Raw genomic sequence first — 27492 nt, 5'->3', positions numbered from 1 at the left:
AAGAATCGTCATGGTTAGAAGAGACCTTTACCAGCATCATGTCCAACCGTCCATCCAGCACTGCCACTGTTAACCCTAAACCACTAAAACCCACACCACCCAGTGCCACATCCTGACGCCCCCAGGAATGGAGCTCCACCACCTCCCTGCGTAGCCTATTCCAAAGCCTGACCACCCAAACAGTGAAAAATTTTGTTTCTAATATCGAATCCAAATCAAATCTCCCCTCTCTCAGCTTAAGGCTACCTGTTCAAGGGATCTTCTGCTGACCTGCACAAGCTCAGGGGCAAATTCGCCCCTGGCCTGGCATGGAAATTCTTCCCCTTTTCTGGGAAAAAGTGAAATCTGAGGCTGTGCCTTCGCGCCCTGGAGTTGTCACTTTTGAGCAATGGGACAATCTGGCCGTCAGCACCACCAAAACCCACAAACCAGGAAAAACCCATCAGCATGAATTCCAGAAGAAAAAATGCTACAATAACTTAAAAACCAGTTTTACTATTTTCAAGTTACAAATCTTCACTACAAGTACCCACACTGCACTTCTGGGGAAGACATGTGGACAAGAAGACAAGCTCCCAAGAGCTTTACATTTACAAAGCAAACAACATTGCTTGCTGCTTTTAAAGGTTCTCTTTGTTTTAGTATTAAGATGGTGAAAAGAAAAATCTATAAAAGCCGCTTTGTTTTCTCACTAAAAATTGCCAACCATGAAAGCTCATTTTCCATTAAAAAACTTCATTTATAAGAACATATTTATATACAAAGTTACACGAACCAAAGAGTTCACAATCACCTGCAAACTGATTCACTACAAGATCACACAGGAAGAGCTTCATAGGTAACATCAGCATCTGAAGGTAGTGACTCTTCCCAACATCCATCGCAGGTCACTGACACAAAATCCTTTATTGGTGGAAAATAGGAACAACTCCAGAGGCTTCAGTCCACATTCATCAGTATCTCCTGTTCATCTTCTTGAACTTCTCATAGTGATAATCATCCGTGGCTTTTTCATTGAGGGGACGTTTGCGATTTGGAGGAGATCCTTCAAAAGAAAGAGAAGACAATTTAATATCCCTGTCCTTTCACAGGAGACATTTCCTGAACTCTGCCACCTCCCTGAGACAGTCCCTCACTATGTGAGATTATTGCCTTACACCCTTTGCTATTCCACCAAACCTTTGTCAGGTAGCTTTGGCAACACTTCAGTTGTGACCTTCACCACTCCACCCCTGAACTGGAGGATGGAGGATGGATGTCTGTCTCTACAGACATCATCAAGAGTTTCAGGTGTGCTCTAGAGATGCAACAGCTCTTGGACCGGGATTGCTCGACTCCCACTGCCTCAGGGCACTCAGAGAAGAGGAAAGCAGAGCCAGATTGTTCTCTGTACAAGACCCCTGAAGAGTTTCAGTGCCTCCCTACAACCATTCAGGTGTGGAACTCACGCTCAGGCTCTGGCCTCTCCGTGTCCCCCACTCTCAGCGGGCGCGGCTTTGGCTCCTCCTTGTTCCTTCGCACTGGTGCATTCAGCTCCTCATGATAAACTGCAAGAAAGGAAACATCAGGTAAGGAATATTATCTGGAGCGCTCTTATCCTCATGGATACATTTCTATGGCCATTGTTACAAGTCATTTTTACCAGAAAGAACAGAAACTCAGACCTACCCTTTTTGGAATTGGTTTCTATGGTTAACTAGGCAAGATGGGGCAGACCAAATTTCAACAGCACTATTTCAAGTGGCCCAGACACTCTTCACTTCCATCAGAACACACCAACCAGATTCCCATCACCCCTGTAAGCATGGAAGGACACAGCAAAAGGCTGCCTTCCCTCTAGATGTCTGCAGCATCAGAGCATCACAAAGAAATTAATTCCCATCTCCTGTCCAATAAGGTCTGTGTTTGCTTGGACACCTGTCTGCCCTGGCAGCCTACAAACTGGAGTGTCTCCATCACACACCATCATTTCCAGCACACAGGCACAGCTTAAAGAAAACATCTTGAAAGTTATGAGGCAGTGTCAGCTGGGAGTTCAGAAAGCCCAGCCATGAGAAATTCATCCCTCTCCTTGCTGATGGGCAGAAGGAAAAAAACTTGGCCAGATAGGGTCTATCTGAGCATCTCAGGAAAAGCAATCCTGACACACTGATACACGGATACACAATTTCTCTGTCCCAACTGGGTCAGGAGGGACACTCAAGACTTACATCTGTTGTGCTGGACATAATTAACAGCCATGTTGGTGGGAACAAAGGAAGTTTCACTGTCTTTCTTTTTGTTCTGCTGCTCTGCCAGCAGCTTGGCCTTGGCCTCTTCAGTTGAGATGATGTTTTTTATTTTTGCACTAGAAGAAAAAAAAAACAACTCATAGTCAGAAAGGGTAGCAAGCCCAGAAGTGCTACATGCATGGAATTGGAAGACAGTAATAGCACTGCTGTGGCATCTCGTGCAGTTTTTGAGAGAGGAGGCAGTGCCATAGAAACAGACACTGTTTCAAAGGCAAAATGGAAGCTCCTAGCTTGGTGTATGAGTTCAGTGCAGGACACAAAGGGGTCTTGCAGAAAGCTGCTGGGGTCAGGTCACAGAAGAGCCTTTTCCCAGAAGTCACAGGATGGAGCTGCACTGAGCCCTGGGGCTGTGCAGGACCAATCCAGAACAAGGCTCAATCCCACCCCACCCCACCCCAGCGATGTGCAATCCAGGCATAGTGCTGCTCTGCCAGGCAACAGCTGCTCATCCTGGCAGCCCTGGCCAGCAGCCACAGATCTGTGACACACATACTCAATCCCCAGGTCCACTTCAGGAATGCCACTCAGCATCTGGTTGGACAACATCTCCTCAGTCTTCTTGGCAGAGGAGACACGGATGTTCTCTGGCAGCTCATACAGGGAGTCCTCAGCATTCTTAAGCTTCACCTTCTGCTCCTCGTTCTCCACAATTCCCTTTCTCTTCTTCAGCTCAGTCTCAATGTACTTCATCCTAAAGAGCAGCACACAAGGAACAGAGCATTTAATTCTGTTCCTGTGCTCTGTTCCAGCACTGCATCCCTGTTATGACAGTTGGGAGAGAGGAAAGAATTATCTCTCCAAAAGCACTCAGCTAATATTAGCAGCAATAATTAATTGTCCAAGAAATAATCAGATCCTCCAAAGCCTTTAACAGCCAGCAGAGAAGGCTCCCACTGGGATTTAGTGCCAAGCTGGCTGGTTGGCACCTCCTAGCTTTGCCCACGGAAAAGCCTTCTCAACTCCAGGAGGCCAGAAGTGAAAGGGAAAGGAAACTTTCAGTGAGAGCTGGGAAGATGTCCTGGAACTACTCAGAACCCACAACATAAGAAAATAAATGGTGAGGGGCCACCCAGCCTGACTCAACACCAGAGACACAGCACAGCACGACTCACATGTCAGCATCTTCATCCCGCCTGTTGGTTTCTGCTGAGAAGGAAGTTCCCAAGTTCAGATCTTCCTCTTCATTAATCCTAAGTGGAAACCACAATGTTTACAGGTTTTGGTGGGTTTTTTGTTGGCTGTTTGGTTTTTTTGGGAGAGGTGTGTGCAGTGGGTTTTTTAAAAGTAATTTAACAAGTTAGAGCAAAAGCAGCTATTCAGACTGCATAATATGAAACTCTTCAAAGTGACACAACCTCTGGTTAATTAATTACCAGTTGTCATTAAATACAAGTCCAGAGAGAGATTTTCAGAGCTCACCTGTCCTTGCCTCTTTCTTTCAGCTTCTTCATGTCTACCATTCCCCCAGATTTTATCTTAAATGGGTCATCCTGTAAAACAAGAAATAACAAAAACCCCTGAAACTTCCCTCTAGTTTAATGCTAGTCTTCAAAATCTGGATAAAACCACAGGAAACATTCAGGAATTGAGCTGTGACACCAGTCCTGCCCCAGGCTGGACTGACGCAGTCAGTGTGCTCACACCATCACATCTGAGCCCCGAGGTCATGGAGCTGTCCAGCACTTACCACAAGTGTGGCTTCTTCTTGCAGCTTCTCTCCCACCAGCAGAGCTACAGCACTGGTCAGGCAGATAAAAAAAGGAGATAAAATTCAGCAGCAGGAAACACAATACTGCATTGCTTTATCCCTCTCTAAGTCTCCCTATCTTTTCCATCCTTAGGCTTTAACATAGAAACTCCTCTGTCAGAAACATAATTTTGGCAGTGTCTGCCTGGAAGGAGGCAGATAGCAAGAAAGAAATTGGCTGTCACATTACACCCCTGCACAAAACTCAATTTCCCCTCCCCAGTGCCACATCCCTTACCTCACCCCATTGGGCCGCTTCCTGAGGCTCTGAACTTCTTTGGCTTCCTCAAGTTTTAACCTAAAGAAAAAAACCCATTTGACTTAGTACTTGATGCTTCGGTTTTAATTAGTTCATTTTATTTTCTGCAGTTAATACAGAATTTTCTATTCAATTTTATCCTAGACCTCTGCATATCAGCATCCACTTTATGGGTTTCAAGTTAAATAGATATTTTCTATTTATTTAAGCAATCCCACACATTTGAGCAATCAGAAAAAAACCTAAAAACAAGACACTTGGTGGATTTGGTCCTTTCTGATGCCTTTCCTCAACTGAGGAAGGTAGCACCAAACACTGAAAGGCCTGAAGAAAAAGCCAATTTGGGAAGGACGAGCCAAAATACATCCAGGCATGAGTGATTCTGAAGAAAGTTGATGGCGAATTGAAATCTCAAGACTTTCTCCCTAAACTGAGAGGAATCCGTAACTGCTGGGATCACGTAAGGCTGTGACGCACGCTGTGACGTCACGCCACTACACAGCGGTTCAATACGGCAATTTGACGTGACGTCACCGCCCACAGCACAGCCGTACGTGACGATATGACACGACACGATGTCGTGACATGATGACACCGCACTGCTGGGCCAAAGCAGGCACGGGTCCCGTCCTGCCCCTCGACCGCCGCAGGGCCGGGCGCGGTTGGGGTTCCCGCTGGGCCCGGCCCGGCCCGGTTCCCCGCCGGCGCCCGACCCACCTGACCTCCTCGGCGAGCTGCTCGTCCTCCTCCTCCTCGTCCTCCTCCTCCCTGCGCCGGCGGAAGGATTTCTGGCCCGGCATCGCTCCGGCTGCCGCGCCGCGGCCGCCACACCGCCGCGTCCCTCCCGCAGCTGCGGCGCGCCGCGATGACGCCACAACCCCGCGACGAGGCCGGGCGACACCGCCCCTGTGCCCGCACCTCGGCCGGGCAAGCGCCGCGGTGCCGGGGAGCGGGGCCGGGAGTACTCCGTGCCCTCGCGGACAGAGCCGGGAGCCCTCGTGGCCCCTCACCCCGGGCCACGCACTGTCTTTTCTGGGAAGACCTCGAGTAAGTCACGAGGCTCGTTCCATATCTCGCAATCCCGGCAGCGCAGCCTCCGCCGGTGGCCGGTGCCTGTCAGTGACGCCGTGGAGAGAAGGCGCCGTGGGGAGCGTGGGTCCCACACTCGGGTTTACAGCCCAGCCCTTGGAGCGGGACGCGGCTCCTTCAGCCGGCTGCTCCCCGCTGACCGAGGCACCGAGCCGCTCTGTTGGGTCCCCGGCCGAACGAGCCGGGGTTCGCCCCTCTAGCACCGGCCTGGGGGCTGAGCCCCGACTACTCGGGGAGCCCTCGGGCCCGACCCCGGGACCCCGCGGGGTCAGCGCCGCCACGGCCTCCTCCGCTCCGTCCCGCCCCGCCCCGCCCCGCCGGGCCCGGCCCCGCTCCTCCCCCGGCCTGCGCGGCACCCGCCGCTCCTCCGCCGCTTCCCCGCTCTGCTCGGGGCCCGCGGCCCTTCCCGGCGGCCCGGCCTGGGGCGGGGGCGGCGACGCCCCGGGCATCCCGCAGGTGAGCGAGGGCCGCGGGCCGGGGCGGCGGGGCCGCGGCCGCGGGGCTGTGCGGAGGGAGGGCGGCCGGGCCGCGCCGGGGATGATGCAGCAGCTGCGGCCGCGGGGGCTCCGGCCCGGATCCTGCCGTGCCCCGGCCTTGGGGCGGCCCTGCACCCCCAGGGGCTGCTGCCGACCCCGGGAGCGGGACTTGCGGCTTTAGGCTGTTTCTGTTCAGCCTCGCTCGTGTCCGGCAGCTGTAGCGTCTGTCAGGAGGGGACTTGTGTCTTGGGAGTCTGCTGTGTTTGAGGAGTGACATAGCGGGGAAGGGGGGATTTCCCGCAGGTGATTTTTGCCTGAGAGCTAAATCTCTAGGTGAGTCGTTGTGTTGTGACCTCCCACAATAAATCAGTGTTCAGACCTGCTCTCCTTTGCGTGTTGCACAGAAACCTCCTGGTTTTCCCATACCTGATGCAGCTGCGAGCCAGCAGCACCTGCTTTCTGCTTCTGCCTTGTCACTAGGGCAGTTCGGTAAATATTTCTTTCTTCAGTATCTTAAGTATAAAATGTCTGGGAGCACAACTGCAGATACTTCTTTCTCTTGGTAGGTTATGCAAGACCAGACCTGGTAGTTGTTTTGTAGCTGAACAGTGCAAAGATTTCTTTTATTTGTGCAGTTGCTCCGAAGAATGTCAGCCTGCATGGATCTGAAACTCTTGACAGCTGGCTCTAGCTTTGGTACAAAACCACACAGTTGTTTTAAGAAAAAAAACCCAAAAAACTAACAACAAAAACCTAGAAATGTGTTCCAGTGGAAGGCAGAGAGGCTGGATTTGGCAGCAGCTGAAGCGACTGAAAGTAGGTTGCAGTTACGGAGGAGCTGTTCTGACATGTTCGTGTACTGTCCTCCCTCAGTGGTGCTTGAGAAAGGCTGAAGGACTTGTTTTAGGATAACTTTTTTTCCCATCATACACAGTACATTTTGACAAGCACAGTTCAGCTCTCTGGCAGCTTTTATGAAATTCCTGGGTTCCTGAGCAGAGTTAGAGCTGTGTGTGGCAGCTATAGATCTTAGGGCAGAGTCGTGGGAAGACAGAAGTTGAATATTTCCTTCTGAACAGTCACAAACCTTATTCTGGTGTGTGTGGTCAGGGCTGAGAGGCAAAAATGAAGCTTTCCCTGCATTGTTTAGAAAGGGAAGTGCTGTGTGGGAAGATCAGCACTCCAGTGCTGGAGAGTCTAAAGACATGGTGTTGATTTTGAGGAGAGGGGTGGTCTCACAGATACACTGAAACCATCCCCATCCAGAAGACTCTCCTTAACAAAGTGTGCTTCAAAACCAGTTCCCAGTTAGCTTAAGCTGGTGAAGATATGAGGTCTGGAATTCATTTTAAAACAGTATTTTGTTCATTAGGTTTTCTGGGGAACATCTGGGAGAGAGATAAGAAAACAAGGATGCTGAAATAGCAAATGTAGCATTGATACTTTTTTTTTTTTTTTTAAACTGGACCAGCTGATGCATTTGGGGAAAGAGGTCTATTTTGGTGAAGGAACTCAGAGCCTGAAATGTCCCAGTTTTATGTATTATTCAAAGCTGCTGTGCTCTTGTCATTTGTATTTTAAATCAATATGTGTTACATGGTGCTATGTTCCTTCTCTGTGAAACTGCATGAAATTGCTCTGTTGTTTGTTAAGCTTTTCTTCACAAGTTATTGAGATCCAAGTCAGCACCCCTTGTGGTGTTTTCTACCATACACATATGGTTTCTTCTCCCTTTGCTCCTCCCATCAGTTTACTGAGTTCTAAAGAGTGCTGGTAAGACAGTGTAAAATTAGCCTTGAGGTTTATCTTCTGCCTAGACAAGGTGCTAGGCAAGCTTTTCCACTCCCAAGATAAGTGTTACTGATACGGCCTACTCATTTATAATCTTTCTTTTCTTTTCTCCCTCCTGTCAGTGATTCAGACCAGATAACACTGGGAATTGTTTCAAATATCCTCAAAATGTTAAAAAAACCCAGAATGTAGCAGCCATGCAGCTGCTGGAGTCATTAACATTGAGTTCATCAGATTTTTCCACTTCTTTATTGCGATGATGTGGGCTCTTCACATCTGCTTCATTTCCAGCCAACTGTAATATTTTGGACCCTTGTCTGTGCTATTAATATCACTTATCTTCTTTTCTACTTTTTTAGCAGCCATGAGCAAGGTTATTTAAGCTATGCTTAAGAAACACAAACTCTTCATGTTTTTTATAGCTGCATGTTACTGAGACATATTTGAAGTCTTTTATATATCCATGGACCACCATAAAAGTGTTTATTGTGCTCATAAGCTATGAAATCATCTGTTCCTGTGGTGCTTGGAAGTTTGAGCTGGGTGGAACAGTGTTTTGTTATATTTTGTACAGACTTTGAGTTATGTGGCTCATACTGTTAAAAATCTGCCCATGAAATGGTAAATTCCTCAGAGACTGGAGCCTGCTTATCGGTGTTACAGTTCATTTAAGTCTATTTCCCTCTTGCCCAGCTTCATTTGGAACTAATCATATTTTTAATGTTTGCTGAAGAAGTGTAACAAGGAAATGTTAGATTCAGATCAGCACAGTTGGGTGCATGAAGCTCACAGACACCACAGGCTAAGTACTGGTCATGGGCTGCAGCACCTTTCACTTTTCATCAGGGTTTCATGCAAATGAGCTAATTAGATTTGTATCTTTGCTGCTGAAGCTGTGTCTGTGTGCTGAGCACCTCCCAGCATTTCTGAAGGCACATTCCATGATATGGATTATTAGCTTTATTTGTTTCTTTCTCCTCCCCATGGCTTTGCTCCTTCCCTACAATACCACAACACAGCCACTCAGCAGTGGGGCCAGACTGTACCAGATTTGTTTCAATCTCTGAACCTTAAAGATAGATGTGGAGCTCTAATATGCAGAACATGCCCAGGTATCTCCTTACAATCTGACTTGCAGTGAAAGGAGCCATCCTTTTTTGTCCTAGGAAACCCTCCTCACATGAGTGTTGGTGAAAATGGGGGATACAAGGGACATCTGTCCCCATCTGGATTCCATAGGAGAGGTGACCAGGGATGATCTGCTGCTCAAATCCAAGGTACAGGGTTGTGGCTCTCAATTCTTTCCCTTTTAGCTGTTGTGCATGGATTTGAATGTTTGCTTTTTGAAGAAAACACTGCCTATCTCCAGAGAGAAACTCTCTTTCCCCCACTGATGTACCCACATGTCCCATAAAATCACCCTTTGAGACCCCACAGATTTCTCATGGTCATTTTATCCTGCTTGAATGTGTCACTTAGCTAAAGTAGTGCGATTGTGTATCTGATTGGAAGTGTGGTGAAAGGGGTGAAATACTATAAGCTGAAGGCTGGGCTGTTTTATAGAGCTTTCTCACTCTTTAAGGACTTGGTTACTTAGAAACCAAACAACAAGCCTCCTTTTATCCTCTATATGCAGGGAACTTGCCAGTCTTGTGGAGCTGTGGGGCCAAACCTCTGGGCTTGTCTTCAGGTAAAAATGGCTTGTGTGTGTGCATGATGTAGTGGGGCTTCACTCAAAGAGCATTTATACTGAAAAAAGAGTGGGGAGCAAAGAAGGGGTTCACAGTAGAAGGATACACTGTTTTTTGATGGATTCTAAGGAGGAAACTCTCCAGTAACACTGAAAGGGTAACACTGTCCCAATCTGACAAGATGTAACAGTTCACTCCTTGTAGGGGATTGTCCTTGCTATTCCCAGTAGGAGATAATAAATTCCCCCGTGCTGGTTGTTGGCTGCTTGTTGCCTCTGCTGGTATCTATGGAGGGGCTGCGGGGTGAAACCTTGGATGTGAGGAGGGAGGGAATCCATGGGACACTGGGGCAGGCTGGGACTGTTTATTTTTACACTGGAATTCCTGGGCTTGGGCCTGCTCAGATGAGATCCCTGTTGGAGCAATGGCCTTGGAACAGAGACTTTTCCTGGGTGCAAACCTGGTTCCAGGTTTTCTTTCTTCAATCACTTCTAAATTTCTGTCTATTCTAAATTTCCGTCTTGTTTTGGGCCCAGAATAAAAAACAGGTTAGAAAAACAGGAAGATAATTCTAAAGTTGCTGTTGCTGAGACTGGAGTTACAGACTGTTTTCTGAAGAGTCTAACTTGATGTGCCCATTGTGCTTTGGCTCTTTCCCCTCTCTAGATTGGTTGTCCTTATGTTGGTTGTGGGGAGTCCTTTGCTGACCACAGCACACTTCATGCACAGGTGAGCTTTTCTCTGTTCCCCACATTTAAACAGAATTGGATTTTCTCTGTTCCATGTCCTGGTAGTCCTGTGCTCCAGCTCAGGCCAGCTGCCAGAGGAGATCTGTGGTTTCATTTTGGATTTCCAGGCCAAGAAGCACAACCTGACAGTGAACCTGACCACGTTCCGTGTGTGGTGCTATGCCTGTGAGAAGGAGGTGTTCCTGGAGCAGCGCCTGGCAGCTCAGCCCCCCTCACTCCCCAGCAAGTTCCCTGAGCCGGTGGGTCTGTGGCACACAGGGCAGGGCTGGGAGCCTGGCCAGGTTTTGTTTACCTGGTGTAAAATTAGCCATGTGATTCCTGCCATGGTGCAGTGTGTGCTGTGATGGGGGTACATTCACTGACAGTGGTTGCCTGTAGCCAGGGGACCACTAGCCCTGACTTACAGGGTGTCCCAGCAGAAAGACAGATGACTTAGGGGTGGAAATTAGATGAGCTTTGCAGTCCCTTCCAACCCAAATAATTTATGATGCTATGATTCTATGACTTGAATATCCATTCTGACTTTATTTTTAACCTTTCCAATGGGGTATCTGCATGAGAGAAGAACCTTTCTATCACGTTTTCATTTCCAATGCATGGCCCATGGAAATTTCATCTGTCAGACCAGAAACACAATGTACTTGTGACACTGCTGCTCATTCCTGATGTTTCTTATCACGTGTACTGGAAGCACTAATGGCACTATGTCCACTCCCTGCTACCTCAGAGAGAAGGGCAGACAGTGCAACCTGTTCTTCCTTCTCCTTCTACTTTTCTTGAAGGGTGACTTGATTTATATGTAAGATAATATCTCTCACATCTCATCTTTCAAAGCAGGCCTATGACTGATACTTATTTCTCTGTCTTTAATCTAGGATTCTCCTTTGCCTGCTCACCCCCTGAAAGCTGTTCCCATTGCAGTGGCTGATGAAGGCGAATCTGAATCAGAGGATGATGATTTGAAACCAAGAGGTAACTTTGCATTGAGTTGATGAAAGGGCTGGCAGGGCAGCTCTGCAGTCTGTAGGACCTGCACTGAGAGGGTTCCTGGCAGCAGAATGGGGAGACTGCCTAGAAAGGGCTGGATTCCCTCTCCTTGGGGAGGAATATAGAAAGCAGCACATCTTGAAAGTGATTCATCCCTCTCTTGTTTGTGCTTTAGGCCTTACTGGAATGAAAAATCTTGGGAACTCCTGCTACATGAATGCAGCACTTCAGGCTCTCTCAAACTGGTAGGCCTTAGGGCTTTCAGTGTTGTCTTAACTGACTTCACTAAATACCAAAAGTGTCACCTCTGATCTGAAACCTTAATGAGTCTTGCAAAGAGAGATTAGCCAGGCTGGGGACAGAAAAAAATAGTCATTTTTTAGGGCAACAGAAGTGTTACAGTAGGAGTTGAGGGACCAGCCAGCTTGTGGCTATGTACAAGACTCATGTTTAGACAAATGCTTGAAGTAAAACTTCATCATTTCTGTTGCAACAGCAATTATTTATCCCAGAGAAAGCCATGTCATGTCTCTTTATTCTCCCCACTGACATCATTCTAATAACCTATATCCTAACATATTCTCTAGCCATCCTGCTGAAACTCAATTCCAGGATCTTTTTTTGTGCTGAGAGCAGGTTCAGATCAGCCTTTTTCATTTGATCCAAGTCTGCATCTGGAATCACTTCTTCCCTTGGTTTAAAATCACTACCTTAGGCATGCTTTTGATAGGGCTTGCATGAAGTTTTGATAAATGAATAGAAGAGGAAAAATTTCTGTGGGCTGAATTCTTCTGTTTTTCCTTCTCTTGTAGCCCACCTCTGACACAGTTTTTCCTGGAATGTGGTGGACTGGTCCGTACGGATAAGAAACCTGCCCTGTGCAAAAGTTACCAGAAGTTGGTGTCTGAGGTTTGGCACAAGAAACGGTGCGTGGTGACCCCTGATCTAACCTGGCCAGGTTTCAGAGGTGTGCTACTTCTGAGCTCTGGCATCAGCAGAGAGGAAATCTGATCCTCAGGGACAAGTGCATTGTCTGAGGCAGTGATTTAACCCCCTGTGTGGTTGGGGATGTGAGGATTCCCTGGGATCCAGGAGATCCCATCTCCTGCTGCTGGTGATGAAATGGGCACATTGATGTCAGTGAAAAGAATTCATTCTCAATATTACAATTTTTAAAAGGAAGAGTTTTTTAAAATATAGTTCCACTGTTGGCAATGAAGAAAAATGATGGAGTAAGGGAGTACCTGGGGCTATCTCCAAGTATTTTACATGGACTTCCGTGGCCAGCACTTAATTGCACTGCTCTTGATTAGCAGAGGAATTGATGATTTGGATGAAAAAAGTGATTCAGAGATTTTTATTGAATAGAGTGGAAAATGCAGGTGACATTTTGGTTTGCTATTGATTCAAATTCTGGACCAGTTCAAAGGACAGTGCAAAATCATGTACCTCTGTTTAAATCTGAAGATGTCTGCTCTGTGAAATAAATTAAACCCCATCAAAACAGGAATTTAAATGGCATTGCATGTTTGCCTCAAGTTCATTATTAACAAGGAAAAAGTAAGATATGGAGCTAGGTGAACTGTGTCTTTGTAGAGGAGGAGGCTGCAGGCTTTGAAGCAATATCATGTCATTTTAGCATTCATTGAATTTATCTCATTTACTGGGTGATCAGCCTGCCCAGATTTTGAGACAAACATGGTGCTGGAAAATCAAACAAAGTAACTAATTGCTCAACTCTGCTCAAAGAATCACTTCCCATGCTCAAAGTGTGACAGAGCTGTAAGTGAAATGTGTTTTGGGGAAGGGTCTCTCTGGAAAGACAGACTGAAATGACTGCAAGGTGTTTTCTGTATCTTGGTATGCTTGTCACCCAGCTCATGCAGAAATCTCTGCTCAGGCTTTGCAGGTGCATAATTATCTTCTGGCCTCTTTAATTACACACCACACCCTCTGTTATGGCCTGTTAGACAAACTGGCTCCAAGCCCAATAAGCAAACTGACTTTTTCTTTTTTCTTTTTTCTTTTTCCATGTCTAAACAGCCCGAGTTATGTTGTTCCAAGCAGTCTCTCCCATGGCATCAAGCTTGTCAACCCCATGTTCCGAGGCTATGCACAGCAGGTGGGGCCTGAAAAAACCCATGCCATAATTCCAAAGACAGAGGGAATTTCATTCTTGCAGTGGTGGTGCTTGTGTTTAGAAGGAAGAGCTTGAGCTCGGGGGTCATGGCCTATCTGTGTCAATATCAGTGATCTGATAGAGCACTTGGGTGGGATTTGGGAGAGCTGGATTCTTTTCCAGGCTTGTCTCTGGCTTGTTGGAACCAAATCAATTCATTTCCTTGTGTCAGCTTGCTCACCTCTGAAATGATGGTGGTCAAATCCTGTATAAATAGCTTTGAGATCTACTGATATCTGCTCTATGGGAGTTTGGTATTATTTATTCATGTCAGAGCTGAGGAACCTGGATAAATCCACACTAAAAATTCAAATATATGAATGTTCTATATTCTTTTTCTGGGGAATAACAGCAAAACTAAGTCTCATTTAAAGGTAGTATCCTTTTTTTTTCTTTTGAAGTCTTTATCAGTGGAGCTCTTTTGTTTGTTCTATATGACAAAATGTAAACAACGAACTATGATTAGAAAATTTACTAGAGAAGTGACAGTGCATCAAAACTATGATAGTGACAAGAAATCAAAACAAAGAATAAAAATAATGATTAATGAAAGAACTTCTATGTTTGTCTTTGATGTGAAATACGTTGGATTGGAAAACTCTCATCTGAAGAGATAAATTTGAAAGGTAGGCAGGGCAGGCTAAAAGCCAAACTTCATAAAACAACTGAAAGGTCGTAATTAACTTTCTGCAGTTGTCAAAATACCAGCTTGCTTTCCAGCAGCTCCTTTGAAGCCAATGTATCAGCTCTTTTACCATGTATTATGAATGTAGGAGCTTGCAGCTAGACTGTATAGCTTTGAGTTTCTGGTTCCTCTCCCTGTTTATTAAAGATTTTAATCTGCCTTCTCTAAGAGGTGGCTTGTCATGAGCAGAAGTCAGTGTTCCTAAGATGTGTTTGTGGGAAAGAGGCTGTTCTCCAGGGCCTGCTGTTTTCATCAGTTTTCTCCTTGCTTTTTCCCTATTATCTGTGGCAAACCCTGATAAATGCTCTCCTGGTTTGCCTTCTGCAGCTGCTCTCTGTCTTTTCAGTTTTTCAGCTGAAGATATTCAGATAAAAAATTGGGCCTTTAATTATGCAGGAGTTAAAGCATTTCTGTAACAGACAGACCCTTTGGTGCATGGCCCTGCTGCAGCTGGGTCTGTGTGCTGCAGAGCAGGCTCACCTTTGTGGGCACTCTTGGAATCAGCTGTGAATGGAGCATCTTCTCTCTTGCCCTTCTCATTTGCCCTGTTTCTGGCTGGATACTGACATGGAATCTTGGTTTTCAGGACACGCAGGAGTTCCTGCGCTGCCTGATGGATCAGCTCCATGAGGAACTGAAGGAACCCGTGGTTGCAGAGATGAGGGACTTGGACACCAGTGACCAGGAGGACAAGCGGGAGGGCGACCGGAGCCCTTCAGAGGACGAGTTCCTCTCCTGTGACTCCAGCAGTGACAGGGGTGAAGGAGAGGGCCAGAGTCGGACCTCAGGGAGCATGGGCAGCAGCTCCCTGGCAGAGACAGAGCTGCTGATCCAGGATGAAGCAGGGAGAGGGATCTCAGAGAAAGAGAGGATGAAGGACAGGAAGTTCTCGTGCGGCCATCGGCGCAGCAACTCAGAGCAGGTGGATGAGGATGCAGATGTTGATACTACGATGATGCCAGTGGATGGCAGAGCCTCACCTGAGATGCTGCCAGCTCCCTGTCCTGCCAGCCCATGTAGGACACCAGGTATACCCTTCTTTCTGTAGGGATATTTCCAGGAAGATGTGTTACCATCCTCCACAGGCACTGTGGTGTAGTGCAGTGGCAAACACATAGTGTGATTCCTCCTTCTCTGTGTTTCAAAAGATTTTACATCCAAGGTTTTCCTCAGTCCCTGCCTTTCTGCACAATTGCTTCTGTAAGGAAGTGTACTTGGTGAGCCAGAGAGGTGCTTAGCTAGGCTGTGAGCTGAGTAAAGGCACAGCAGCGAGAGCTGCTTCTGCCAAGCCTGCACTGTATTGATGCTTTTTAAGAAAAAAGGTTTGGTATGTGTATGTCTCTTTATTTGATACGCTGGCCTGGGGAAATACTAACTGTGGAAAAGGCATGGCAGAATTTGCTATGTTGGCTATATTTGCTAATGTTGGACTATGGACTTTAGGGAGAGAAAAGAAAGAGGCAGTTTGAGCATTTCTGTGTCTCAGGGAAAAGAAAAGAGCAGCAGTGTGGAGTCACCTCAAGCTGAACATATCCGATCTTTCAACGCTTCTTTATGTAAGAGTCTTACTCTGCCAGCTGGCACTGAAGACAGCAATGCTGTCTGTGTGGTTTAGGGCTACAGGAGCAAACTGCAAAATCTAATTAGTCATAAGTGTGAAAAAATGGCAGGTTGTTTTCTGGGGTTTTTTAGTGTGTAATTATTAGCTGTTAGGTACAGCTCTGTATGCATTCTCTCCCGTGACTGAGGGAGCTGTGTCTGCCAGCCTGTGCAAGCAGGACAGTTAATGGACACTGAACTGTGCCTTTGAGAAAGATTCTGTGATGGAACACAGAGCTAGGCTGACACAGATTGCAGTGGAGTTGCCTTTCATAACTGGGGTTTTCAGCAGTGTCCTTTTCCCTCCCCATTCTCCCAAACAGAACCTGACAATGATGCCTATGTGCGCTGCTCCTCACGCCCCTGCAGTCCAGTCCATCATGAAATGCACTCCAAGCTGTCCAGCAGTCCTCCCCGCTCCAGTCCTGCCAGGCTTGGACCTTCCTACATACTCAAGAAAGGTAGTGCAAAGAGGGATTGCTGGGAGGCAAAGGTGGGGGCACATAAAGGGGGGGAGAGAAGGAATCCATCGTGAATTATTGATAACCAGATGTAAGAAGTGCTGGTTCCCCTGGACATCAGTGTGTTCTAAAACAGTATTTGGCAAAGACTACAGTAAACCTGCATATAAAGTCAAGCTCTGGGCACAGTGATGTTCTAGTGTGTTCTTATACTGCAGCCTGAAATGATCCATGTATGTATCTGTGTGCTGTGTTTGTCATTAATAAAATTGCTTGCAAGTCCCAGGCACAGGCCCTGTCCCTTTAGGGGAGTGTGGAAATACATAAGCATTTGTCTGCCAGACTTGAAATTCATGGCATGTGGGCCAGAGAGCTGTAGATGCTGTTACTGACAGAGCTTCCTGCCTCTTGGACATCTTGGGCTCGCAGGAATGGAATTAGGGCTGCAGATGTCCCTGCAGTGCTGGGAGCACTGTCAGGCTGCACAATGGAGCCTGGCTTGTGTTGTTATCAAATTGGTCCCTTCATCCCAGAGCAAATTGCAAATCAAAATCCCTCAGTGCTGCACAGTCTGCAAACACAATGGCTTGTGCTTGTTCCACTGTCCCTCCAGCTGCTGCATGAGGACATTCTTTCTTCAGCCCCTTGGCTGAGGTCAGCACAGCTGCAGATGTTCTGGCTGCATGAAAACCACTCTGTCTGCCTGCACGTGTGTGTGGGGACGGGGTTTGTTGTTAAACAAAACCTTGCATTTGGCCAGTCCCTGCTGTGGAGAGTCCTCTCCAGTGCAAGACACTTGGGGAACACGTGGTAAATGTCAGAGGGGAAAAAAAGGGACAAAGTACAGAGGCAGAGGGGGAGAGGGAGTGAAATGCAAAGCTTGGAGCAAAGTGTCACAAGACCTTGGAAAACCAAGGGCTGTCTGTGGCAGGAATGGGCTTCTAAACATATAAAAGGCTGGAAACAGGAGTTCCAGTACAACAATTTCTGCCTCTTGAGGGCCAGCTGGTGTTGGTTCAGTTGGTTTCCTCTCCCACAGAGCAGCAGAATCCTCCGTGTCTCTTCACAACTTGCCTCACCATGTCCCTGGGATAGGGTCTGAACATCAGGACAATGCTTGTCCCGTGTTCTTGTGTGGTTGTGTGCCTCTGTGGAGACTGCAGCCTGAGAGGGCCATTCCTTGTTCTCCAGCCCAGATGCAGGCTTCTGGGAAAAAGAAGAAAGAGCTCCGGTACCGCAGTGTGATTTCTGACATCTTCGACGGCTCCATCCTCAGCCTGGTGCAGTGCCTCACCTGTGACAGAGTGAGTGTCCTGGGCCTCCCAGTCACCAGCACGGGCTTTGTGCTTGTAGATCTCATCCTAGGGAGTGATGCTGCTCTTTCCAAACCCTGTGGGATGCAGCTAATGTGGCCATAGGTGATGGCAGAGGAGGTGTGAGAATGGGCCATGCCAAAGAGATGTGTTTCTGTGTTTGCTGATCTGTGTTACTGAGTGGACCTAGCAGTATCACATTCACATCAGGAAACTGAGTCCAGTGCTACAAAGCCCATGACAGAAGTCAGTGCTGACAGCAGGGAAGAATAATTAGCCACAGGGAGTTGCTCCTGCTGCCAGCTCAGGTTTCTAGCCTAGGCTAAATCCAAGTAGTGATAAAAGGTGATGAAGGTCAGGTGCCAGCTCCATTACACACAAGGGAAACCCTGACCTGTTCCTCTTGGATATTTCCAGGTTTCTACAACAGTGGAGACGTTCCAGGACCTGTCACTCCCAATCCCAGGGAAAGAGGACTTGGCCAAGCTGCACTCTGCCATCTACCAAAATGTGCCAGCCAAGACAGGAGCATGTGGGGACAACTATGCCTCACAGGGCTGGATTGCTTTCATCATGGAGTACATCCGGAGGTGTGTTCCCTTTGCAGGACCTCTGTTCTCTGGGATTTGCCCTGCAGGGCTGGAAGGCAGCTGTCCCTAACCAGTGTTAACATTGGCATGTCAGCTGGAACCTTTCCTTGGAGGACAGTGTGGGGTACCTCACAGGGCTTTAAGCCTTTTCATGGGGTCCAGTTGTTACTGCTCCTCTAGATCTGTCACACACCTTGAGAGCTCTTGTGCAGCTGATCACCCCTCACTGCTGCCTCAGACTTGCCCTCTAGAGCAAATTAATTCCTGGTGTAGTTTTCCAAATCATTTCCACTTTGAGTAGGAACATCAGCTGAGAGCAGCTGTGCTTTCCCTGCTCCTTTGGGATGTGGGATGAACTTAGGTCCTACAGCTAGAAGGAAATTTATCATCCACTTGGGGTTTTGTGTGCCAAAGCATTCAGCTATTTTATTTATAACTCTTAATCTCTTCTCCTCTGCAGATTTGTGGTGTCCTGTATCCCTAGCTGGTTTTGGGGTCCTGTGGTGACACTGGAGGATTGCCTTGCTGCTTTTTTTGCAGCAGATGAGTTGAAAGGTGAGTTTTTTTGGTGGGGTCTGACAGCATGGAGGAGCATTCCATAAGCATTTCAAAGGCAGATTAAATCTCCTAAAAATCCTGCCCTGGTGTGTCATTAGAGACTGGCAGTGCCAAAAGTTGGCAGCTCAGCATCTCTGAGCAGGAGGGAACTTTTCTACCTGCTCAGGGGTGGGAAATCTGGGTGAGTGTCCTCAGTGAGGAGCAGACAGAGCTGTGGGTTCGTTGACTGCTCTGGCTCCTCAGTTTCTTCACTTTCTCATCCTTCCTGCTAATTGGCTGCATCCCTTTCTTGCCTACACTTACTGAGAGGAGTTGTTTTGATCTTTTCTCATCCCTGGCCTGCCCAAAAGGCTCTTAATCTGCTTTCTCTGCTTTCTCTGCACTGTCTGGAAAGGTAGCTGTGTCAGCCTTGTATGCTCTGAGCAGCTGCATAATGACTCTCTTCTCTCTCTGCAGGGGACAACATGTACAGCTGTGAACGGTGCAAGAAGTGAGTTGGCATTATCTGTTTTGTGTTGCATGTCTGGAGTTTTATTTCTGGAATTTCACTTCTCTATACTGCTGTCAGATATTTTGCTGTGTCCTCTGCCTGGACAATTCTGCTGGAATTCAGGATTTGTCCTGGATTCCAAAGTGAGCAAGACCCAGCTATGCCTTTGCTGTAGAGAGTCCTCATGGCTGGTTTCTTTTCCTCCCTCAGGCTGCGGAATGGAGTCAAGTACTGCAAAGTCCTCCGGCTCCCAGAGGTGGGTAAAAGCACCTTGTTTCCTAATTCTCTTCTAGCAGCCACGGAGGAGATCAGGAGGCCAGAGATAGAATAAAACCAGCAGGTCTTTTGGTGGCAAAAATATCTAATCTGTATTTAGATCAGAAGAGACTTTCTCAGTCTAAGCTGATGAGCCAGCAGGATTCATGAGAAACAGGCAAAGAACTCCTGCAAAGATCAGACACACAGAGATGTGCTGTGCTCCCAGAGCTCCCATGGCAAAACTGCCCTTTGGTGTCCTCTGTCCTTGGTCTTTTAGATCCTTTGCATCCACCTGAAACGGTTCCGGCATGAGGTGATGTATTCCTTCAAGATCAACAGCCACGTCTCCTTCCCCTTGGAGGGGCTGGACCTGAGACCCTTCCTGGCCAAGGAGTGTGTGTCCCAGATCACCACCTACGACCTCCTGTCTGTCATCTGTCACCATGGCACGGCTGGCAGTAAGTCCCTATCTGGAGGGGAGGAGTGTGAGTGAGGCAGGAGGGTGGTCAGGAGTAGCCAGCACCTCCTGAGACCCCTCCATTCTCAGCCTGAGCAGCCTCTGCCCTTTGGAAAGAGAACTGAGCAGCTTCTGACAGATCTCTGCAGATCTTTCAGCCCCCCCACAGGCTTGGCTCAAACCTTTTCCCACTGTTCAGTCTTGCTGAGAGGCTCTTCCAAGGAAGGCAAATCAGGGTGACAGTGCCAGGCTCTGCTGCTCCAGCAAAGCTTGCCTGAACAGGAATTATCCTTTTTTTTTTTTTGTCTCTCTCTCTGTTCTGTGCCAGCAGCTAATCCTGTTTGTGCTGCTGACATTATCCCAGGCCTGCCTTCTGTCTGCACTGCAGATCCCAGCAGTGCTGTGCTTTCTGTTCAGGTGGCCACTACATTGCCTACTGCCAGAATGTGATCAATGGCCAGTGGTACGAGTTCGATGACCAGTACGTCACCGAGGTGCACGAGACCGTGGTGCAGAATGCAGAAGCCTATGTGCTGTTCTACAGGTGAGCTGTGCCCTCAGCCCCTTCCTGGGTACAGAACGCCTGGAAAGGCATTTCCCACACAGAGTTCTCCTTCCTCTGCTCCAGGAAAAGCAGTGAGGAGGCTGTGAGAGAGCGTCAGAAGGTCGTGTCCCTGGCCAGCATGAAGGAGCACAGTTTGCTCCAGTTCTACATCTCTCGAGAGTGGCTCAATAAATTCAACACCTTTGCTGAGCCTGGGCCCATCACCAACCACACCTTTCTGTGCTCCCATGGAGGTAAGGCTGCTGGACCTGGGAGCAGCACCTCTGATGCTTCCAAATACAGGAGAAAGCTCCAGCTGCCATCCTGATCCGGGAAAGCTGCAGTGGGATCCTCTTTGGCAGAAACTCCAGCCTGCTCAGGGAGAGATGAGACAATTACCCATTGTGCTGCTGGTTGGAGGCCTGGGGGGATGTTTAGTGCTGGGAAACAACAGTTTTCAGTTCTCAGTGTTTAAAAACAAACCTGTAGAAAGCAGATAGGGCAGGGTTTATCTGTGTTACCCTGTCAGCAGGGCTGGCCCTCGGGGTTTGTTTAGGGAAAGGAGCTGATAGCACATCTGACTCTGCTGCTGTTTCATCAGCCTTGCTGGGGATCACTCAGTGTTTGTAAATCTCTCTCCTAAATTGGAAATGAAGCACTTGATTAGAAATTAGGGCCATGGATTGAGAAACCTCCACAGTTAATGAACTTATGACTGCCTTCCATTAGCAGAGAATGCAGATTCTGGAATCAGAGTTCTCAGAGTAGAAAATCTGCCTTCTTATCTGTGTCTGTTGTACACAGCAATAATGAGATCCCTGATTAACTCTTCCTCTTGCCTTTCCTCCACAGGGATCCCTCCTAATAAATACCATTATATTGATGACCTGGTTGTGATTCTGCCCCAAAACGTGTGGGAATATCTCTACAACAGGTGAATATGGCCATTCCATTTCTTTCTCCCAGTATTTGTAAAGTGTCCTGATCTAAGCCAGGATGAGCTGTATCAGTGCCTGTCCCAAAAAGACAGCAAGAGATAAACCAGAAGAGCAAAATTGTGGCTGAGTAAAGGCAGCTCTGTGCCCTCAGCTGCAGATGCACCTCCCTCACCAGTGTCTGGAGTAGTATAAAAATCCCTGTCTGCAGGATGCAGGGCTGGGAAGAGTTTCCACTCTGCTGCAGTTCTCCATTGCCCTGCCTCTCCCTGTGCCCAGGTTTGGGGGTGGCCCTGCTGTCAACCATCTGTACGTGTGCTCCATTTGCCAAGTGGAGATCGAAGCCCTGGCCAAGCGCAGGAGGATCGAAATCGACACCTTCATCAAGGTTGGCATGGGAAGCACCTGGAGCAAGGCAAAGGGCAGGGCTGGGAATGCAGACCTGGAGAACTGCCTGTTTTCCAGAATGTGATCTGCAGCACAGCCAGGAGATTGGCCTGGGGCTTCCCCAGTGGAGAGGGGCAGCTGGGGCATGGCAATGCTGTGCAGACTGAAGGTGTGAAACCATCTTTGTCTTGTGTCTGCTCTGTGAGCAGAACAGGCTGTGAGGAAGGAATTCCATGGGGTTCTTCTGGTGAATGGCTGCCTTACAGTTAGTGGAGGGCCCCCCCAAGATCTCAGGAGTGACTAAGTCCTTCCTGTTTCTCTGTTGCTGCTGTCCCAGCTGAACAAGGCTTTCCAGGCAGAGGAGTCTCCGAGTGTCATCTACTGTATCAGCATGCAGTGGTTCCGGGAGTGGGAGGCCTTTGTCAAGGGCAAGGATAATGGTAAGGATCAGACACTGGGGGTCTGTCAGGGGGGATGGAAATGAGTCCATGGGCTGGGTCTTGGCTGAGCACTGCCCCTGGATGGGGTGACAAAGCTGGGCAGGGTTCAGGCACCAGCCACTGGGGCTGCCTGCAGATCCCCAGGGCAGGACAAAAGTGATCAAGAGAAGTTAGGAATCTGGAGGCAGCAAGGATTTTGACATATTTTTTCTCCTACAGAGCCCCCTGGACCAATTGACAACACCAAGATTGCCCTCACTAAACCAGGTGGCCACGTGCAAGTCAAGCAGGGTAAGGCTGGTGCTTACTGCCTGAGGTGCTCCTAAAAGGTAAAAGAGACTGTTCCACTGGATCTGGCTTTGCATAATGAAGTCACAGAGCAAGATGGTGTTGCAGAGGATGACAATTCTCTGCCCAGCCCTTGCCCTGAGTGAGCCATTTCTCCAGTGGCAGCTCCTGCATGACCAGATTGCTGCTGTGGCTGGTTCTGCAGACCCCCAGCTCCAGCCTTGCTGCTCCCCAGGCCCCTTCCACCATTCCCCTTTGTGCTGGAGCTTTGATCTTGTGTTGCTTTTGATGTGGTCTTCTCCCAGCAGCTGTTGTGGTCCAGCTCCCAAAGTTAAAACAGCCTCAGGTTGTGCCTGGCAAGGTTTAGATTGGATAGTGGGAAAAATTTCTTTATGGGAAGAGCTGTCAGGGTTTGGAAGAGGCTGCCCAGGGCAGTGGTGGAGTCGCCACCCCTGGAGGGATGTAAAAGATGTGTAGATGTGGTGCTTGTGGACATGGATTAATGGAGAACACACTGGACTTCCAGCAGGAGGTGGCACTGCAGGGGCTTTGCGGAGGGACCTCCGGTGTCTCCTCCTCCTGGGAAGGGCCTTTGGGGGGAGCTGTTTGGAGGGGAAATCCTGGCCTTGTGGTGCCCTGACCTTTCCCTTCTGCTGTATCCGGTGAGTGCTGTTTCCCTTCCAGGTGCTGACTACGGGCAGATCTCCGAGGAGACCTGGGTTTATTTAAGCACCCTGTACGGAGGGGGCCCCGAGATTGCCATCAGACAGAACGTGGCCCAGGTGCAGGAACTGGAAAACCTCCACGGGGAGCAGAAGATTGAAGCAGAGACACGAGCAGTGTGATCTGTGCAGAGGGGGCAGGGCAGGGATGGCACAGGTACCTCTGTGGGGGACGGGAGGCTGGGAGTCCTGCGGGGTCCAAATCCTCTCTTGTCTGGGACTCAAGGTGTGTGCAGCACCCCCACCACTCCCAGGGCAGGCAGGCTTCCTCCTCCTCCTCCTCCTCTCATGTGGCCCTGAGCACGGGGTGGTGCTGGGAGAGACTGGCACAGAGCTGCACCTCCCCTCTGGCTGAAGCCGTGGTCAGAGGCTGCAGCCACAGTCACAGAGTTGTCCTGACCTGAGCCCTCTCCCTTCCCTTTGCTTACACCAAACCAGCACTCCCAGCTTGGCCCCAGTGCACTGAGCTCTGCTCCTTTGCAGGTTTTGCTTTTGGCACTTCTCCTTTTAATTAATGTAAAGATAATGAGACATTATGTTTCCAGCAGGCAGTGTTACAACCAGAGAAACCTGGTTTTGAGTCTGAGTAAAGCCACAGGGTCTCCTGTGGTTTTTGTGCTGGTGGTCTGTCACAACTTCCTAGTTTTGCTCTTTATTGAATTCTTACAAATTCAGTTGCAGTCAACTAAGAAATTTGGAAAGAAGCTATTTCCTTCTCCTTTCACTCCCAAACCCACACCTTCGTGGTCCTGCACAATTTTATTTTCTCCTTGTGTCTGATCTCCTGTGTTCAGCACATTTTTGGACAAAAAGGCTGGAAGGCTCCTCTTTCCCAAAGCCTTCCTCAGACTGACCCTGCCATGAGCCTGTGTCTGTCTCCCCTCAGCTGGTGAGGAACTGAGGGGGTGAAGCTGAGGAGGGACCCCTTTGTTCACATAGAGCCCCTCCAGAGGGGTCACCTGAGGCTGGGGAGGAGGCCTGGCTGAGCAGGGCCCAGGCTGGTGAAGCAGCTCTTTAGGAAGGAGCTCTTTGTGCAAACAAGCCCCACCTGTGTGCTGAGGTCATTCCAGATGCCCTTTGTGTGTACAGTGGCTCATGAAATCACCAATGCAGCAGAGACAGGAATGAGGGCAAAAAAGGCCAAACTCCACTTTTCTCAGCAGGGCTGTTCTTAACATGCTTTTTGTTCACCTTGCAGCCAGGCAGGAGTTGAATCTTTGCAAGCCTTTGAGTGCAGTTTAATGGAGGCAGAGCTGGGCCTGAGGAGCCAAACTCTGTTCATGGTGTGGGTGATGCCACAGCCCCAGGTCTGCCCTGAGTGGTGCCAGACACTGCAGGGAGCTGGGACCTCCTCAGGAAAAATGGGAAGGAAAGGCTGCTCCTTGACTTAGGGATAGAAGGGGGTAGGACAGAAGAATTTAAGAAAAACGTGGCCTTCATGGGTTTTTTTTTTCTTGTTTTTTTTTTCCATTTTGTTTTAGCTAAAGTATTTGTTGCATAAAGCAACTTCTTTAAAAATTGTCTATAATTGATTCAGCATGTTCATTTTACAATTCTGTTCATGGGATGCTTGTTTAGACCCAGCCAGACCCTAGGGGAGGTCAGAGAATGAGCCACTGTTGAGATTCTCATTGTTCCAAGCTGTCTTTACTCCCCAGTGCAGCAGCCCTGGGATGTGCTGCAGAGCCTGCAGGGCTGCATGTCTGTGTTGTCTGTGTTCCAGAGGGTGCTGTACAGACTGTAATGACACTCCTGTGCTTCAGTGTTAGACCTTGTGCTGAAAGTGGTACAATAAATACATGTGCATTCAACAAGGCCTGCCTTGCCTGGTGAGAGGGGCTGACAGCTCCAGGGAGCAGGGTGGGGAAGGAAGAGAAAAAAAAAAAAGAAACTTAAATGAAAAATAAAATCCAAACTTCCTGCTGACCAGAGGCTGTGTGGAGACAGATCCTTCTGGGCAGCAGCAAGAGGAGTCTGAGGCCACTAAACCATCCTGAGCTCCTTCAGACCTCCCTTCACCTTTTATTAACCCCACTGTACCTGAGAGTGCCTCAGAAAGCCTGGAGCTCTGGATGTGCTGCTCATTGACAATATTAATATTATCCTGGAACTTGCAAGGCAAGGAGTTGGAGTCTCATTGAGCTGTTCCAGGATTCTACAAGTTTCCTGTCACTGTTGCATGGCCAAATATCCCTGCAGGTCCATTCCCCTCCCTTGGTAACACAGTCAGCAGCCTGTTCCCAGGGAACACCAGGCTCTGGGACTGGGAATTTACAGAGTTTCTAAAGCAGCCCCAGGGGCTGGAGCAGCAGGAATTCCCTGCCCAAGTGAGTGATGCAGCCTCAGCTGGAGCCTGAAATGTTTGAAGAAGCAGAGCTGGAGCTGGGTAATAAGAACATGCAGTTTGTTCTTGAGCAGCTTGGAGTCAGCTGTCCAGACTTGGATCTTACAAAGAAGTCTCTCACCTGGCAACTGAACAGCTGCAAACCCTCCCAGAGACACCAAGAACTGCCCTCAGGGACAGCTCAGGGTCCACAAACAGCTCCAGGGCTGCTCTGGCAAAGCCCTGACTCTGTTCTGGGTTACCTCTGCCTAGTCAGGCACTTGAGGGTTAATTCTGCATCCTGATTTCACCTGAGATCCAACTGCAGCCTTGCTTTCCTGCAGCTCCACTGGAGGCAGCCGTGGCACTTCTGAGCACACCTCAGACAGCTCTGGGAGCCAGTGCCAATGCTGATCTCTTACCAGTTCTCTTTGCAAATCATTTCCCCCTTTTTTTATCAGATCCCTTTGCTAATGGCAAAAAAGAGAAGCAGAAAGAGCTGTTCATGCAGTGGGGACTGATGGAGCAAACTTCAGTGTAGGATTTTCTGCTCCCTGCCCTCAGCTCAGTTCCTGTATTCCTGTTCCTGGGAGCAGAGCCATTGCTCTGCTGTAACTGTGACACAAACACTCCATACAAAAACCTGATTTCATTTTCTTCTCCCTTTTTGTCAGCTCTACACTCCCAGCTCTCCCCCACCCCTTTGGTTGTGCCTTTTCTATTTTAAGTCAGCAGTGCTGATTCTGTGAAAGATAAATCCAAGTCAGAGCCAGAGGAACACCCCCTCCTATTCATTATTGCCCAAAACCAAAGACCAGCAGCCTGTCACAAACAGCCCTGATCTGTCCTGAACTGACAGGGGTGTTAATTAGTGCTGGCAAAGAACAACTGAAATCCTGCTGAAGAAATGTAACAGCTTGACTGTATTAAACAAAAATAATCTCTAGATTATTTGTCAGATGAAAGGACCACCAGGTGTCACCTACTGAGTGGGAGAACTGCAAATCTTCTTGGCTCTTGGATGGGCTCTTTGGAGTCACCTGGACCAAGGGGTGATGGAGAAGCTGGCCAAGAGCTGGGGGCTTTTCTCTCAGCTAGAGACACACACACTATTCACAACCCTGCACAGAATGGAATTGAACATCTCAGCCAGAGTTCCAGAAATGTGCCTGGTTTTTGGATTGTCTGGTGAAGGGAGGCATTGCTGTGTTGGACACACGTGCACATCCACACATCCCTGCCCAAACCATTCCTTACCAGGCTTGCAACAGCCTGAATGTAAATATAAAACCAATCAGCATCAAAATCATCTGCCAAGACTTCCAGCTAAACCAGAGCATTCACCACAGGCATTCCATGGTACAACTCTCTCTTTAGATGAAATCTTTCCCCCAGGTTTCCAGTTCTCATAGGCTCCTGCTGAAAAAGCACAAACCACCTGCCCTTCCCACCACCAGCTCCAGCCACAACAGCCCATTTTTCTTTCTCCTCACATGACTAAGTTAAAAAAAAAAACCTAACAAACAACCCAACCACTTCATTCTCCCTTCAGTGCCAGCTGGAAAGGTCAAAGGTTGATAAAATCAAATCTGAAAGTGACCTGGTGGGACCCAGCTCTGTGGGACACTCAGAGGTACAGACTACAAAAGAGCCTAATTATTACTGCTGAAAATTCCAGTAGGAAATAATATAAAATAAAAAACAAAATCAAAGCCAACAGATACCACAAGTGGAAATGTGTCCTGACTTTTCTGAGGAGAGAACTAGGAACAGCACCACACTGGAATGTGTTGATCCACTTGTTCTGTGTATATTTTACAGCTGGGCAAAACCCAAATCCACCCGACAGTCAGGAAGAATAATGAGGAGTAAGAGAGCAGCCCTGGGGACTTTTAGCCTGAATTTCTGTGGCTGAAGCAGCAGCCACAGGCAAATTCCAATCCCCACTCTCCACTGGACACATCTGTGGGAAGCAGCAGCTCCTGGAGAGCAGTGGCTGCACCTTAACAGCCCCAAGAGCCCCACAAAGAGGCAACAACATTTCTGCTGGGAAAAAAAAAAAGCAACAAATCCATTTTTCTTCCTGTCTGGCTGATCAAAAGGGTCCAGTGAAACTGTATTTCTGGAATTCAATGTTTATTTAAATATGCAGATGACTTTGTTTCATTGCTACAAGGTCAATA

General features: G+C 48.3%; 2 protein-coding genes across 4 annotated transcripts; one reads left to right on the top strand and one right to left on the bottom strand.

The window, feature by feature from the left end:
* Positions 1–718: 718 nt before the first annotated feature.
* On the bottom strand, positions 719–5147 carry C21H9orf78 (chromosome 21 C9orf78 homolog). The gene is made up of 9 exons (XM_059865332.1): positions 5015–5147; positions 4277–4336; positions 3979–4030; positions 3711–3781; positions 3404–3481; positions 2785–2982; positions 2211–2347; positions 1449–1547; positions 719–1045 (listed from the first exon to the last, which is right to left on the bottom strand). Exons 1-9 carry the CDS (start codon positions 5095–5097, stop codon positions 954–956), a joined length of 870 nt encoding a protein of 289 aa, XP_059721315.1. The 5' UTR covers positions 5098–5147; the 3' UTR covers positions 719–953.
* A 58-nt stretch (positions 5148–5205) lies between these two features.
* Positions 5206–23880, top strand: USP20 (ubiquitin specific peptidase 20). Of its 3 annotated transcripts, none has more exons than XM_059865303.1 (24): positions 5206–5344; positions 8820–8930; positions 9290–9343; positions 10011–10073; positions 10201–10332; positions 10969–11065; positions 11256–11325; positions 11893–12006; positions 13124–13202; positions 14531–14972; positions 15867–16004; positions 17196–17308; positions 17735–17907; positions 18368–18462; positions 18922–18955; positions 19166–19211; positions 19491–19671; positions 20088–20214; positions 20299–20468; positions 21067–21148; positions 21429–21537; positions 21874–21976; positions 22196–22267; positions 22949–23880. In XM_059865303.1, the coding sequence occupies exons 2-24, from the start codon at positions 8850–8852 to the stop codon at positions 23107–23109; spliced, it is 2736 nt and encodes a 911-aa protein (XP_059721286.1). In that variant the 5' UTR covers positions 5206–5344; positions 8820–8849; the 3' UTR covers positions 23110–23880. The 3 variants fall into 3 exon arrangements, with proteins under 3 accessions (XP_059721286.1, XP_059721285.1, XP_059721287.1); XM_059865302.1 differs by lacking the exon at positions 5206–5344 and adding an exon at positions 5713–5842; XM_059865304.1 differs by lacking the exon at positions 5206–5344 and adding an exon at positions 6037–6195.
* The last annotated feature ends 3612 nt before the right edge of the window (positions 23881–27492 follow it).

The sequence above is a fragment of the Haemorhous mexicanus genome, chromosome 21, assembly GCF_027477595.1.
Source record: "Haemorhous mexicanus isolate bHaeMex1 chromosome 21, bHaeMex1.pri, whole genome shotgun sequence".
Taxonomy (NCBI): Eukaryota; Metazoa; Chordata; class Aves; order Passeriformes; family Fringillidae; genus Haemorhous; species Haemorhous mexicanus.
Note: the sequence above shows the minus strand (reverse complement) of the source record. Positions and strands in the feature narration are given on the sequence as shown.

Coding starts and splice junctions, on each gene's coding strand:
- C21H9orf78 (XM_059865332.1), bottom strand. CDS start 5,097: ATGCCGGGCCAGAAATCCTTCCGCCGGCGCAGGGAGGAGGAGGACGAG. Junction 4,031..4,276: donor AAGCGGCCCAATGGGGTGAG/GTAAGGGATGTG, acceptor CTGCCTGACCAG/TGCTGTAGCTCTGCTGGTGG. Junction 2,348..2,784: donor GAAGTGGACCTGGGGATTGA/GTATGTGTGTCA, acceptor TTTTTCTTCTAG/TGCAAAAATAAAAAACATCA.
- USP20 (XM_059865303.1), top strand. CDS start 8,850: ATGGGGGATACAAGGGACATCTGTCCCCATCTGGATTCCATAGGAGAG. Junction 20,215..20,298: donor GCCTATGTGCTGTTCTACAG/GTGAGCTGTGCC, acceptor CCTCTGCTCCAG/GAAAAGCAGTGAGGAGGCTG. Junction 21,977..22,195: donor TGTCAAGGGCAAGGATAATG/GTAAGGATCAGA, acceptor TTTCTCCTACAG/AGCCCCCTGGACCAATTGAC.